This window comes from Phaethon lepturus, unplaced genomic scaffold (assembly GCF_000687285.1).
Source record: "Phaethon lepturus isolate BGI_N335 unplaced genomic scaffold, ASM68728v1 scaffold3056, whole genome shotgun sequence".
Lineage (NCBI taxonomy): Eukaryota > Metazoa > Chordata > Aves > Phaethontiformes > Phaethontidae > Phaethon > Phaethon lepturus.
Window position 1 is genome coordinate 33,596 of NW_010545381.1, and position 15,994 is coordinate 49,589.

Below are 15,994 nucleotides of genomic sequence, written 5' to 3' on the forward strand. Positions count from 1 at the left end.
CTGATTAAATAGTAGTTGCTCTGTTTTCTCTGGATAGTGTGTCAGTGCTAGTAGGAAATCTAATTATGAATTTTTAGCTTCCACATGCTTTGCAGGGTGAGAATAAAGGTAGTATTTAATTCCTTTCACTCAGATCTGCTCAAAACACAACTCTGATCTTGTACCTTAAATAATATTCTTTGCCTTCTGAAATCTTAAACATTAAATTGCTATTCTTTCATGTTTTTGGAGTTACCATAAATTGAAGATACATGACATATGTTTTATTCCAGTGTTTCACTATTTAGGGAAAAGTGAATCAGTAAGATCAATCTAGAAAGAGATCATACAGCAGTAAAAATGCACCAGATTTGTTTTGAAAGACATCATGTGCGTGATCTAAACCTTTGCAAGCTATCTTAACTAAGAAACATGATCCTCACTTTTTGCCTTTCATGGTATGAATTTCCATTTGCAGGTAGGGTCGATCACAAGCTCCATCCTCCATCAATGATCAGTTCATTACCAGTCACGTAGGCAGACTGAAATTACATAAAAAGTAACAAGGATTTTAACTACTTTTTCATGGTTATTAATTACAGGGAAACACTTTTTCTTTAAACTCAAAAAATGCTTTCTTTTTATACAAACAATTTTTTGTTTTACAAAAATATCTGAATAAGTAGAATATAAACAAAGTTTGAAATGGAAGCCTTTCAGCTAACTCAGGAGAGTGTAACAAAAGTATTATTAGAGGCATTAATATGAGAATGCATCCTGAGTGTACAAATTCACATAAGCTAGACTTCAGGTATCAGACTTATTAAGGTTGGTGAAGACCATTAAGATCATCAAGTCCAACCATCAACCCAGCACCACCATGCCCACTAAACCATGTCCTGAAGTGCTATTGCACCTGCAGGAATAATAGCTCACACTATGATGTTATTAGCTCTGTTCAACTGAGCAGAATCTCACCAGGTCAGCCAATAATTACAAGGGGACCTCACTGAAAATTTAGATGATGCAGATAGTGAGGTAAGCAACTGACCTGTTGACATTCTCCTTGATGTCAGTACTGAAGAATACTGGAATATATTGGAAAACTGTAATTCTGTCTACACACGGTTGAAAACCCTATGACCAGACTGGAAAAAAATTAGTAGCTTTACAGAAACACTAAAACAAAGATGAAAATTATAAACAGATTACTGATAGATAGCAACATTAAGACTGAATTAATTCCATTGAAGTATTGTGCTATGCTCAGTAGGACTGCTGGACAAGTCCAGAGGAATCCGGTCCAATTTTAGATTCATAGTAAATTTACGGCACCTGAAATAACCTTGATGTGCGCGCATTAGTATTGGTGGTATTTGCAGTGGCCATTAAAAGTTTGGTGTGTAACAACCTCGGTGGGTCTATTGTCTTCCTTACACTGAAAGGGGAGATTCAATCAGAGCATTAGCCCTTTTTGCTAAAGCCTTCAGCAGTTCTATGCAAATATTTGCTCTTTAATAGTGAACGTAGGTGATGACTACTAATTCTGCCACCTTAAAACATGATCTAGCTGTGGTGCAAACTTGGGAAAGCAGACAAGCCCATTTCTCCTACCATTCAGAATTGTTTGGGGTCAGTCAGTTTGCTCAGATGACATGAAACCACTGGGCTGTGGTAGCATATACATAATGCCTTCGTCACTATCAACATTCAGAGCACTTTTTGTATTGTAGGTTAAACTCAGTAAAAGATCATATTTTTTTTTATTTTTGTAATAATCCAGCTCAAAGACAATATAAATCCTCCTAAAACAAATTCTCTCTACTGTGAAGCAGCAAAGTAGCATGGCATTCTGTGACAGGAAATGTTACTGTTCCATACTTACTTCATCAGAAGCCAAGTACACAAAGAGATGGGCCACTTCTTCAGCAGTAGCCATCCTACCAGTCTTCTGTCTGGCTAGAAAGTCTTTCAATGCCTAGATATACAACAGCATTTAGTACACAAAAAGTAAAAAACCCAATTATTTTAGCCCGATTAGTATGACATGTACAAAACAATACTGGAAACAGGCCATAAGTCATGACTTCTTTTAGTACACTGAGTAGGGAATTTAGGCTAGAAAAAGAAATTAGGATATTAACAGTGGTATGAATTTCATGTTGAAAAATAGTAGGAGACTGGACCTAAATCTCTGGTTCCAGAATAAAGCCAACATAAGTTCTTCTTCCTTTGGTGGTAGATATTCCCAGGCTCTTCAAACAAGGGCTCAAAGTTACCTAGTCAGTATGGTTAAGTAATAATTTTGAAATGCATAGGCCAGAATGCCCTTTCTATCATGATTTTGCACTAGTTTGTGGCTGCCACGTGCCACAGTAGAACGTCTTCTACTTTTGCACTAGATACTGTAACCAATGGTTGTAAATGCTTCCATAGATGACAGTCCCTCTGTATTCACTAAGCAATAGTATCCTTCTGTGGCATTTTAAGACTTCTGTCTTGAGTACAAACTGACCAAACTGTCAAAGGAGACACTACTGTTTTGTTATCATTGCTCCTTTGAAATATGGGACATTCCTGAATACAGGCAGAAGTGGCACTATATATTTTATTTTTTTTAAAGGGAGTTAAAACATATGTATGCACATGATCAAATTAATAAACTGCTTTCTCACCTGTTCTGGGTTAGGCCGGGCTCGGATTCTTTCCTGTAAAGATGGTGTGTCAACAGTTCCTAAACAAAATTTTAAATTCAATATTAAAAATCAACTGTATCAACAATCATGACAAAAAAATGCAGTTCATTGGTTCTATTTGTATATCTTAACACTTATGTGTATCTTCATAATGTGATTCAGGAGAAAGACTGCAGAACTATCAATGTAGCATAGGATTCTAAATTTCAATAGAAGGCCAGACTTTTGAGAATTAGATTCAATACCTTTCAGAATGTTCAACAGTGGCTAGCTTCTTAGCTAGCCCTTGCCTGATTCTAACTTCCTAGACTATATCTTTGAAAATAAACATTCAAATAACGTGCAATGCATATATAATGCGCATGTGCTGGGTTAACAGACTAAACATACAGTACCAAAGTAACAACTTTTCTATTTTAAATCTCAGAATGTTTCAAGCATTGTCCTGTTCCTTTAGATTGCTGGGAACTTTAGTTCCACTTTGTAAGTCTATTCTTTGTTAATAAGGTTAAGCTAAATCTGACCACTTAGCATCTGCTCCTAGTTTACAAAATAATGTAAGAATACTTACCAGGACATATGCAGTTACATCTGATGCCTTGTTCAATGAAATCAGCACCCACAGACTTTGTTAGACCAATAACTGCTGCCTTTGAAGTACTATATACACATCTGTTCACAACTCCTAACAGAAGGCAGTGTAGAAACATATTTTGCAAATTAAAAAAAAAAAAACAGGAAGGGGAAAGAAAAAAGAGAGCCAAGTTTGTTCAATATACACCTGCTTCTGGACTCCAGCATTTGCTGTAGCACCTGTAGTCTTTCCCTAAGGGCAGGCTAACTAGAATGCTGGCTGCCAGAATTCTACTCAGGCATACACCAGAGCAAAGCACACAATCTCTCAACAGTATAAGTTTGGGGAGTAGTCTAGAAAAGTTAACAAAGCAAACAAGGATTTAGGAACAGCAGATACCCATCTGTTAGTCACCATCAGGCTTCCTTGGGAAGCATAGCTATGCCACTTATGTAATTGTCATTTCTTCCTTGTTTCTCTGAAGAACATACGTAGCAAGGTATCACTGGAAGTAATTCCTTTTTAGTTAATACAAACTGATAAAGAGGATGCTACAAAACATTCAGGACAGATTCAAAAGCTCAGAGGCAAGGATCTTAGTGTTTCTGCAATTTTCCATCTTCCTTGCGTGTATGAGTTGATGTGTTCACTTTCTTTTTTTAGCTGCATCCCTCCACAGGATTGGCAATAACCTCTAAATTCAAAGTTGTGCAATATTTATTTTGCATTCCCATAATTTTAAGTTTGAGATAACGAACTCTAGCAAGCTACTGACCTTTAATGCTAGATGCCACAGAAGACATATTTATAATATTTCCAGATTTCTGTTTAAGCATCTGCAAAAGAATCATAAAATTGTTTAGGTTGGAGAAGACATTTAACAGCAAGTCCAACTGTCAAGCTAGCACTGCCAAGTCCACCACTAAACCATGTCCTTAAGTGCCACATCTACATGTCTTTTAAATACCTCCAGGGATGGTGACTCAACCACTTCCCTGGGCAGCCTGCTCCTGCGCTTGACAACCCTTTCAGCGAAGAAATTTTTCCTAATATCCAATCTAAACCTCCCCTGGCACAACTTGAGGCTGTTTCCTCTTGCCCTATCACTTGTTACTTGGGAAAAGAGACCAAAACCAACTTTGCTACAACCCCCTTTCAGGTAGTTGTAGAGAGTGATAAGGTTTCCCCTCAACCTCCTTTCGTCCAGGCTAAACAACCCCAGTTCCCTCAACTGCTCCTCGTAAGACTTGCACTCCGGACCATTCACCAGCTTCATTGCCCCTTTTTGGACACGCTCCAGCAACTCAATGTCTTTCTTGTAGTGAGGGGCCCAAAACTAAACACAGTATTCGAGGTGCAGCCTCACCAGTGCCGAGTACAGGGGCACAATCACTTCCCTCGTCCTGCTGGCCACACAATTTCTGATACAGGCCAGGACGCTGTTGGCTGCCTTGGCCACCTGGGCACACTGCCGGCTCATATTCAGATGGCTGTTGAACAACACCCCCAGGTCCTTTTCCGCCAGGGGGCTTTCCAGCTGCTCTTCCCCAAGCCTGTAGCATTGCATGGGGTTGGTGTGATCCAAGTGAAGTGCAGGACCCAGCACTTCATACACTTGGCCTCAGCCCATCAATCCAGCCTGTCCAAATCCCTCTGCAGAGCCTTCCTATGCTCCAGCAGATCAACACTCCTGCTCGACTTGGTGTCACCTGCAAACTTACTGAGGGTACACTCAAACCCCTCGTCCAGATCCTTGATGAAACTGGCCCCAATACTGAACGCTGAGGAACACCAGCTGCCAACCAGATTTAACTCCATTCACCACAACTCTTTGGGCCCAGCCACCCAGCCAGTTTTTTACCCAGCGAAGAGTACACCCATCCAAGCCACGAGCAGCCAGTTTCTCCAGGAAAATGCTGTGGGAACTGGTGTCAAAGGTTTTACTAAAGTCCAGGTAAACAACATCCACAGCATTTCCCTCATCTATTAAGTGGGTCACCTTGTGATAGAAGATCAGGTTAGTCAAACAGGACCTGCCTTTCATAAACCCATGCTGACTGGGCCTGATCACCTGGTTGTCCTGTATGTGCCGTGTGATGGCACTCAAGATAACCTGCTCCGTAACCTTCCCTGGCACTCAGGTCAGACTGACAGGCCTGCAGTTCCCCGGATCCTCCTTCCGACCTTTCTTGTAGATGGGCATCACACTTGCTAACTTCCAGTCAACTGGGACCTCCCTGGTTAGCCAAGACTGCTGATAAATGATGGAGAGTGGCTTGGTGGGCACTTCTGCCAGCTCCCTCAGTACCCTTGGGTGGATCCCATCCAGACCCATAGATTTATGTGTGTCTAAGTGGTGTAGGAGGTTGCTAGCCATTTCCCCTTGGATTATGGGGGCTTCATTCTGCTCCCAGTCCCTGCCTTCCAGCTCAGGGGGCTGGGTAACCTAAGAACAGCTGGTCTTACTATTAAAGACTGAAGCAGAGAAGGCATTAAGTACCCCAGCCTTTTCCTCATCCTTGTCACTATGTTTCTCCCCCACATCCAGTGAAGGATGGCGATTCTCCTTAGCTCTCCTTTTGTTGCTAATTTATTTATAGGAACAATTTTTTTATTGTCTTTTACCACAGCAGCTAGATTAAGTTCTAGGTGGACCTTGGCCCTTCTAATTTTCACCCTGCATAACCTCACAACATCCTTGTAGTCCTCCTGAGTTGCCTGCCCCTTCTTCCAGAGGTCATAAACTCTACTTTTTTTTCCCCCCCAAGGTCCAGCCAAAGCTCTCTGTTCAGCCAGTCCAGTCTTCTTCCCCACCAGCTTGTCTCTCAGCACATGGGGATGGCCTGTTCCTGTGACTTTAAGATATCATTCTTGAAGAATTTCCAGCCTTCCTGGACTCCTTTGCCCTTCAGGACAAAGGGACTCAGTCAACCAGTCTCCTAAACAGGCCAAAGTCTGCCCTCTGGAAGTCCAAGGCAGCAGTTCCGCTGACCCTCCTCCTTACTTCACCAAGAAATGAAAACTCTATCATTTTGTAATCGCTATGCCCAAGATGGCCTCCAGCCATCACATCACCCACAAGTCCTTCCCTGTTCACAAACAACAGGTCCAGCCTTCCTGGTTGGACCTAGTTGGCTCACTTACCAGCTCTGTCAAGAAATTATCTCTAGGAACCTCCTAGACTGTTTCCTCTCTGCTCTATTTCCAGCAGACACCTGGTAAGTTGAAGTCCCCCATGAGAACAAGGGATAGCAATTGTGAGACTTCTCCCAGCTGCTTATAGAATATTTAACCTGCCTCTTCATCCTGGTTGGGTGGTCTACAACAGACTCCCACCATGATATCTGCCTTGTTGGCCTTCCCCCGATTCTTCCCCATAAACACTCAACCCTATAATCACCATCAATAAGTTCTAGACAATCAAAACACTCCTTAACATACAGGACTACCCCACTGCCTCTCCTTTCTTGCCTATCGCTTCTGAAGAGTTTATAGCCATCCATTGCAGCATTCCAGTTGTGCGAGTCATCCCACCACGTCTCCGTGATGGCAACTGTATCTTAGTTTTCCTGCTGCACAATGGCTTCCAGCTCCTCCTGTTTGTTGCCTATGCTGCATGCATTGGTGTAGGTGCACTTCAGTTGAGCTATTTATCCCACCACCATTTTGAGGAGGGAGAAGCCCTAATTCCATTCTCAGGCACTTCCATGGTTTCTAACACGTCAATAACCCTTGCGTCTTTGCTGCAGCTTGGGTCTCCATCCCCTACCTCCACTAAGATGGCAGATCGAAGGACCTCACTAGCGCACTGTCCTTCAAACATCTGTGTGCAACCCCAAGGCTTATCTCTAGCAAGCCTGGATTTATCCCTTTCCCCTTCAAATCTAGTTTAAAGCTCTTTCAATGAGCCCTGCTAAATCCTGTACAAAGATCCTTTTCCCTCTTTGAGACAGGTGTACCCCATCTGTCGCCAGCAGGCCTGGTGTCATGTAAACCAACTCATGATCAAAAAACTCATAATTCTGCTGGTGACACAAGGTTCAGAGCCAGGTATTGATCTGCTGGCTCTTCCTGTTTCTTCCCTCATCATTCCCTGCAACTGAAAGGATAGGGGAGAACACTGCTTGTGCTCCTGATCCCTTAACCAGTCATCCCAAGGCCCTGAAGTCTCTCTTGATTGCCCTCAGACTTCATGTTGCAACCTCATCCCTACCTACCTGAAAAATCAATAATGGATAATAACCTGAGGGCCATACCAGGACAGGAAATTTTCTCTTCACATCTTTAACATGGACTCCAGGGAGGCAGCAGACTTCCCTAAGTAAGTGGGTCTGATCTCCATAGTGGACCTTCTGTTCCCTTCAGAAGGGAGTCTCCTACGACAATGACCTGTCTTCTTCTTGGAAGCAGTTTTGATACAGGGTATAGCCAATTTAACCTTGGCAAGACTTGCAAGCTAGATGAACCATTGCCCTCATTATTGTTTGGTTCCACTTCCAACCCATGATCAAAAAACTCATAATTCTGCTGGTGACACAAGGTTCAGAGCCAGGTATTGATCTGCTGGCTCTTCCTGTTTCTTCCCTCATCATTCCCTGCAACTGAAAGGATAGGGGAGAACACTGCTTGTGCTCCTGATCCCTTAACCAGTCATCCCAAGGCCCTGAAGTCTCTCTTGATTGCCCTCAGACTTCATGTTGCAACCTCATCCCTACCTACCTGAAAAATCAATAATGGATAATAACCTGAGGGCCATACCAGGACAGGAAATTTTCTCTTCACATCTTTAACATGGACTCCAGGGAGGCAGCAGACTTCCCTAAGTAAGTGGGTCTGATCTCCATAGTGGACCTTCTGTTCCCTTCAGAAGGGAGTCTCCTACGACAATGACCTGTCTTCTTCTTGGAAGCAGTTTTGATACAGGGTATAGCCAATTTAACCTTGGCAAGACTTGCAAGCTAGATGAACCATTGCCCTCATTATTGTTTGGTTCCACTTGCAGAACCTCCTACCTATTATGCGAGGGCACCAGGGAAGGTGGGGTAGTCACAGAGGAGATGCACCTGCTGCTCCAGGCAGGAACTTGTCACCATTATGCCCCCATCCTTTAAGTCACTGTGTTCATCCAGGCACAGAGAGGACAGGGAATCAATCCTCTGTATCATGCGTCCTGTCTGCCCATTGGGCCTCTCCTAGGGAAGGCAGGGTGCGATTCCAGTAGTCAGCCTCTCTTTCACCCATCCTGATACTCTTCAACCTGCTCGCCTCTCCCCAGAGCTCTGTCACTAAGCAGAGGGGTTCCTCTACCTGTGCGCAGCTCTCACAGCTGTGCTCGCTGCTGCTGTCCCATACTGGCGTGAAGAGCAGGGCACAGACTGCGGCCTGACACCTGGGTGTCTGCATATTCCCACCGGAGCTCTGTCGGTCACGGCAGGTGCAGAGCTTAAGAGAGGCCACGGCTTTCTGCTGAGTGGATACCATTGCTCCCTGGTCAAGCTGGCAGAGCTTCAGTGCCCTTCTGCATGAACTGACGCACCATGCCCTGTTTACCAGTGCTCTCCAGGGGCTTCTTTTATAGGTGTGGGGGCTTGGCCGCCATTGCTCCTGGCCCTGTCCACGTCTTGTCAGCCCCTGTGGCATGAGCTGCAGGCTCCTGGCAGCTCTCTCTGCTCCCCTGGAGACCTCCCTGATTTGGGAACCCTGCTGTGCACAGCGCTGGAGTGCTCTGCTGCGCATCCTGCCAGCATCGGAGCCACTCGCCTCGGTGACTTACGTCATTCAAATGCAAACTATTTTGTTATCTGCAGGTCCAGCAAAACAGCCCACTACCACCTGCACAACAGCCCTACATGCAATTGATACGCAGGGTAGCAAAGCTTAATTGGCATGAACCGGTGCATATATCTTTTTGATCTATTCACTGAAGCAGAATCTGCAATTCTCACTAGGTTTTCCTAAGTCATCTCAGGGATGAAGACTATGACAGGGAAGGATTTTTTTCCTAGATAGCCACCTCGGAATCATTGCCCTCTTGTCACCACAGTAAGTTATGCTACACAGACATCTGTTCATGCTATCTACTAATGCAGTAATTCACTGATCCCATTCAAACTCTTCTTGCTTTGGAGAAGACTATAGCACAACTCTCTAGTATCTTTGAATTGTAGCTAACTTTTTTTACATTATAACAGTTTTAGGCATCCCAAAACCTGAGATGCCTAAAGTTGTTATAAATAACCTTTGAAAATGAAGATCAGCTAAGAAAACAAACAAACAAACAAATCAACCAATAAACCAAGGACTAGAACAGTACTTTTCAGAGCAGTCGTCATCCAGTTATGGTCACAGCTTTCACATCTGGCCTTTGCATTTACAGGAATACAAATGCCTTATTCAGTCCACAAGTTTTTGTAGCCCCAAACCTAGTTATTACATCAAACACAAGTGCCCTCGAACTGCTAGACTAATTGAATTGTTCTGATATGACCAGCATGTTAGCATCAGTGGCGCTGAATTGCTTCACAAGATAGTTTCCAGAGTTCCATAAAATTCATGTTAATATACATTAATTATAAATATTTTGTAGCAGTGATAGTGTGTAGCTGTGTGCTATAGTATAATATGGTAGCACTGTATTCAATGGCTCCCTCACTGCTCTGAGTTTGAAGGGGTTTAGTTACAAATTACATAGGGCAAAACCCCTGAATTAGTCTTCTCTACAATATCCTTTAGATAAATTGTCTACTTGAAGGATTACACAGTGCAGAGAATGCTTTAGAGTAGGATCGCTATAATCCAAGGGCCTCCCCACCCAAAGCTGCACACGGGCATTTTTATCTCAAATTCCATGCTGTCACAGCAGCAACAACTTAAGACCTCTCACTTTAAATACAATGCAGCAGAGACTAAAAATCATGAGCAAGCCAAGCCTTACCTTCGGAAGGAATGTCTTGATCATTAGATACATGCTGCGAACATTGAGGTTCATAGTGAAGTTCCAGTCTTGCTCCTCACAGTCCAAAATAGTTCCATGATGAACAAACCTAGAATAAGCGCATGAAATGGATTACTGTCTGTGGTTTACGTTTCTATGGCTTTTTATGCACAGGGCAGACTCGATATGTGCAAAGAAATGCTTAGGAATAGGGAAATAAAAAAAAAAAAGTCGAGTAGTAGCAGACCATCAACTTTGTTCACTGTTGTGCTAGGAGGGACACTCACACAGCTGTGCCTGTGCCATAGTATAGGGCACCCACAGAGTGTGGAAAACAACTAATGCCAGAGCCATCCTATCTTGGTCTGGGTAACATGGCTGCGCACAAAAAATTCTGTTTTGATGAAGACACATGAAAGTTTGTATTAAAGGTATAAAATGCATTAAAACAAAAGAAAGAAAAGACATTTAAGTAAAAGAAAGTACTTCTGGAGGACAGGGAAAACTGGAAAAATAGGATCAAATAAAAGCTGGTTACCCTGCAATGTTACAGAGGACGTCAATCTTTTCAATCTCCTTGGCCAGATTTTCTATCTGCTCCTTTTTGGTGACATCCAGAACCCGTATTTGAATGCCTAGAAAAACACGGTATTTGCTTCGCTGTATTTGGCTAAAGATCAGCAGTTTATTTTTCTGAAGTGCTGAGGATTGCACCTGCAATTCAAGCCAGTGGCTTGCCAGGAACGATCCACACTCAGAGGTGCACCAAGACATGGACACTCACTGAGTGAGAATTACACTTAATGATTAAATTAGTGTAATGGTTAAATTGGGACAGCAGTGGACAGCATGTCATACTATTTAAAATTTCAGAAGGGAATTAGAAAGAAATCAACTGATTTGATTATCATACAGCATCACACAAGCAAAAGAGCTAACATCATTTACCATAAAAATAAATTCCAATAAATTTGAATTCCACTCTACTCTCAAACTGAGGAGTTATAGAACCTGTATAATCATAACAAGCTGTCATGCCGTTATAGAATAATAATTACTTGGAACTAGTTACATGTGTCACACACTCGCAGTCACATTACATGCCATCTATCCATGTGTAGTTGAGGATATTATGAATCAGCTTTATATAATTTAACTAATGAGGAAAAGTGATTTTACATAAGACATTAACATATTACCTGGAATGATATTACAGCAATTATTTAATTGCAAAAACATAGCAAGCATTGTATTTGTAAACTTGTTTATAAACAAAAGAAGGCTTGGAATCTCACTGCTTTTCACTATAACCGTCTACTTATTTCAGCCTCTGACAGCTGTTACTGTCAGTGCTTATAGCATGAGCTGTGCCTGTGCCATACCTTCAAGACACTGATAACAAAAAACAACCCTTATATTTTGTTCAGAGAAGTTACCTCTGAAAGATTGAGACACATAATTTCTACAAAACAGGGACAGGCAGAACTCTTCCAGCCACTTTTTGATAGAATCAGGCCCTCTAACAGAACTGCCTTAGGGCCAACCACAGCAGTGCCACTCCTGGGACAGAGGTGGAAAGAGCTAAGTAAAAGAACTTCCAGATGAATTGTAATATATATGATAGATATGATATAGTCTAAGTGTTATTTTACCTCATTTTACTTAAGTATCTTCCAGCAATCTAACACAACTAACTTCTCTCACCCATGTCAAGGCTGAATGCTTACTATGGAATAGGCATACTTCATGATACATGTTTCCTGCACCCTCACTCCATATTGCATGTAAAGATTGAGCTGTATCCCCTTCTCAAATACATGAGCTTTTCATCCAAAGGAAACCTGGATGAGTGGCAAAGGAGTAGTCAGGGTATACGCCAGTAATTCCCTTAGCAGGTACAATTAGGCTCCCAGGGCACTAAGACTTGCTGCTGATCACCCTTTTGCCACAGCCTCATCACAGCATATCCTGCATCTAGGGTAGAGGGACATGCAGAACACACCTGTGCCCCAAACAGTGTGGGGCGGTTCTGGTTTGGTTGTGTGGTGTGTTGTTTTTTTGGTTTTTTCTTTGTTTTTTGTTTGTTTGTTTGTTTGTTTTAAGCACACAATTTAGTCATGTGCAACTAGTGACACACAGTCTAGTAAGCATCTACAACTACCTGGTGCGATTGTAGAAGAGATGGAGCCAGACTTCCAGGGCCCACAGTGGAAGGATGAAAGGCAGTAAAAAGAAGTTGGAACATAAGAAAGTTTGACCGAATGTAACGTGTTTGGTTTTTGTGAGTTTTGGTGGGTTTTTCTTGTTTGGTTGTTTTTTTAAAATATCATTATAATTTTAAAACCATGATAGCAGTTGCACTTGAACAGGGGCTTACAGAGTTTGTTGAGGAAATTCCATCCTTGGAGATGTTCAGAACTTGACTCAACACAGCCCTAAGCAACCTGCTCTAACGAGAGCAGCAGGCAGGACTAAGTGGCCTCCAGAGGTCTCATCCAGTGTACATACTGTAAAGCTGTCTAAAGCATCTGAGTGATGTCTAAATTATGGGAGAATTTGATTTGAAATGGATAAAAACCTGTTTCTTTTGAAGCCAAAATGACAAGACCATGAACAGGCTGTATATGCCTTAGTTAAATGATATAGACACTTTTAAAGAGATTTGTGTATAATGATGCAATTAGACTACAGGCTGGTGATTAACATCAGCACTGGAATTACCTCTCCTGGATAAAATTCAAAGACCACAACGTGCCTTGATGAATTACAGCTTACCTAATCACATGTCAAAAGGCTGGAAATGGCTCAGAGTATATTGAAAATTCCCCCTTTCCTTCTGAACACACTAGCAGAGGGAAAAAATGCACAGTTCAAAATGTAACACTCTCCTAAACACCCTCAGAATGAACCTGGAAAGTCCTAAAGGAATTCCTAAGGAATTGCTGGTGGTAAACTCCAGTCAGTAGAGACCGATGTTCACACTAAAAGCTGTGCCAGAGAAAAGTGTTTTTGTGTATTTGACTGTCACCCTGTAATAGGAATTCATTAAACCCACTTCCTTCCATCAAATTAAGTTGGAAGCCCTTTCAGTTTTAAAATATATGCAACTCTTAATTTTTATTTCAAGATAGAAAAGATAATTTTTTTAATATAATGTCCCATACTTGTGTCACTTATGATTAAGAAATGCAGCTATGCAAAACCTGCTCCTTGAAGTATGTTCCTGTGATATCAGTAGGAAAGCAACCTTCAGGCATGAGCATTTGTACAAACAAAACAGGCTTATCTAGCACTGGTGGAGTTAGTTTCCGAAGACATAAAAATTCTACTAGACAGCTATACTTTTAATACATTCCTTCGTAAGTATAGACCATGGAAATGCAAGACATTATATCTACTTTTTATATAGCTGGATGTTAGTTCTTGTGATCAGAGAAAAGCATTCCATGCCTTTTAGAATGATATGTTTGACAACTAGCCTAGAGATCTCAAAAGGTAACTGAAATGGGTGCTGTTCTGGGAAGCAGAAATCAACTGCTGCTGTGACACAAGAAACTCAAAGTTATTCCACATGCCTGGAATAATACTGTCTGATGTGCTGATGTTGTAGTATTTTACATGCTAAATCTCTGCCATTCCACACCACAGAATAAAGCAATGCCAACATCTAAAGAATTAGTCTGGACATTTTCCTTTTTTACTGGCCTTTTGAAATTTGCCCTATCCTCAAATCATATTTCAGCCAGTCTTCAACAAAACTTCCAAGAGCTGAACTAATGCCAACTGTAAGTCTTTTACCTGGATATTTCTTCAGTTCTTGCAGCTTAGACTCATTGATGTCTGTAGCAAGGACTTTGGCTCCTTCTTTAGCAAAAGTCTGAAAAATACAAGTAAGAGAATCAGTTTATATTTAGATATTTCAGATCTTACCAGAAAGAAAATCCATTTTCTTCTCATTTCATTTTTGGCTCGGAAGAAAAGTTGGCTGAAGGCAGCTGATCTCTCACTTGTCATTCTGGGCATGTCAGGGAGTAATGGACATCAATTACCACACATCCTGGGCACAACTAAGTAACTATACATGATAAAAGACGGATTCAAGATCTTTTCCCTAAGGTAAAGAATCCATAAATGAAGTATAAAACCAGTAACCAGACTAAGACAAGTGGTATTATTATTGCCCTTACTAGCTCCATGTGCACTAGCAAGCACATTACAAACATGTAGGAGTAGAATTGTCTGTATTGTTGGATTTAAATGAAGTTATGGGATTTGACAGGTAAAGACATGAGTCATAAAAAAAGAATAGTGGTATATAAGCTTTAGGAAAATAATTTTCCTCCAAATCATTGGAACAGAGCAATATTAAACAGAGCATGACTTTTCTTTAATACTTAAGCAGAGATACTCCTTCATTCTTGATGCACCCTTCAAAACCTGCTTTCTCTGCATTGTAATTACTGATAAATCAACAGCCATGCTAACAGAGTAACCTCCACGTTAAAAGTATTCTGACATCTCAGCCTATAGCCCCTAATCTTCAAAGTAAGTGTCTCAAGTGCAGCTTCAGAGGATAGTGGTGTTCAACACGCCAGCCTTCCGTGGCTTGTTGGGTATTTACAAAGTGAAATCATCAGGAAGATTGCCTACTCCTTGGACTGAGCATTTTAATGTGAGTGCCAAGATCAGCAGTCTTCTGCATTCTTAACTGCGTGTATGAGAAACTAACTAGTCTGGCAAAGATCCTACTCACAGGAGCTTTTCCTGGCTTGTTGACTACATTGCAGGGATACTGAGGTAACTCTACTGGTTTATCTGCTACAGAAGGAAGTAGCAGGGGAAGAACTAGTCAAAAGGAATTAAAAGGTAACCAGAAAGTTAATACATATGTTGAATTCTGTTTAACAGTAATTGAATAAAATTTGTAAAGGATTTCTCGCAGTTGCTCATTGTTAACAACATTGTAGCTGCATTATTAGTATCATGTAGACATGGTTACGTCAACTATTAATGTAGATAAAATATTTTGGTTTTACTGTAGGGGATCTTTGCAGTATCCACCTTATAACAGGAAATATTTCCTCTATCCTCCTTATCTTCTCCCAGAACAAAGCAGCAGACATATTGGATTAAAGGTACAGACAGTACCAACCATATATTGTTAGAAAAGCAGTTGCAGCTGTTCTCAAATCTTGCCTTTATCCTTGCCTAACATCACTCTCAGAGCTGAAGACTTTCAGAAACTGAAACAGCACAAAGCATGCATGGTACAGTATAGCGACTATTTTATTCCCTAAATTTTTCGACGGGTAGTTCTGGCTTCTTATCTGTGGTTTATTAATTCAAGCACTTGTTTGGTGCAGGTGTCGTTGGACAAGCTAGCATTACAGACCGAGCTCAGGTACAGGACAACAAATATTTTCCAACTTACTATAGCAGCTGCTCGTCCAATCCCCTGCGCTGCTGCAGACAGGAGTATGAACTTCCCATCAAGCCGACCCATACTGCTGACCTGTGCAGACTGAAGGTGTCACAAAGATGAGCCAACAACACTCCCTGGGAATCAGATACAAACGCATTCCAAAAACCAGACGTGATTCAGAGTACCCTCTGCCATCAAATCGTATCACAGATTGTCCTGTTTGGCTGCAGTGTGACCATGAGTCATCCAGGGTTCTGCCTCAACTCCCCGCCCCCCCTAAGTAAGAGCCTCAAAAAGATCAAAAGGCATTTGAGCTCAAAAGCCAAGCTTTATTATAACAGAAGCCAGACTTTATTTTCCTTAAATAGGGAAAAAAAAGTCAAAATGAA

General features: G+C 41.6%; 1 protein-coding gene across 1 annotated transcript; it reads right to left on the reverse strand.

Moving 5' to 3' along the window:
- Window positions 1–313: 313 nt before the first annotated feature.
- BDH2 (3-hydroxybutyrate dehydrogenase, type 2) lies at window positions 314–15,689 on the reverse strand. The gene is made up of 9 exons (XM_010288922.1): window positions 15,615–15,689; window positions 13,982–14,060; window positions 10,722–10,818; window positions 10,184–10,292; window positions 4,025–4,085; window positions 3,247–3,360; window positions 2,655–2,713; window positions 1,865–1,957; window positions 314–521 (listed from the first exon to the last, which is right to left on the reverse strand). The coding sequence occupies exons 1-9, from the start codon at window positions 15,684–15,686 to the stop codon at window positions 468–470; spliced, it is 738 nt and encodes a 245-aa protein (XP_010287224.1). The 5' UTR covers window positions 15,687–15,689; the 3' UTR covers window positions 314–467.
- Between the last annotated feature and the right edge of the window lie 305 nt (window positions 15,690–15,994).

Excerpts from the sequence above, each read along its gene's own strand:
- BDH2 (XM_010288922.1), bottom strand. The coding sequence starts at position 15,686 with ATGGGTCGGCTTGATGGGAAGTTCATACTCCTGTCTGCAGCAGCGCAG. Across the intron at positions 4,086-10,183 it reads TCAAGACATTCCTTCCGAAG|ATGCTTAAACAGAAATCTGG; the intron begins GTAAGGCTTGGC and ends ATTCTTTTGCAG. Across the intron at positions 522-1,864 it reads TGTACTTGGCTTCTGATGAA|TCTGCCTACGTGACTGGTAA; the intron begins GTAAGTATGGAA and ends ATGTAATTTCAG.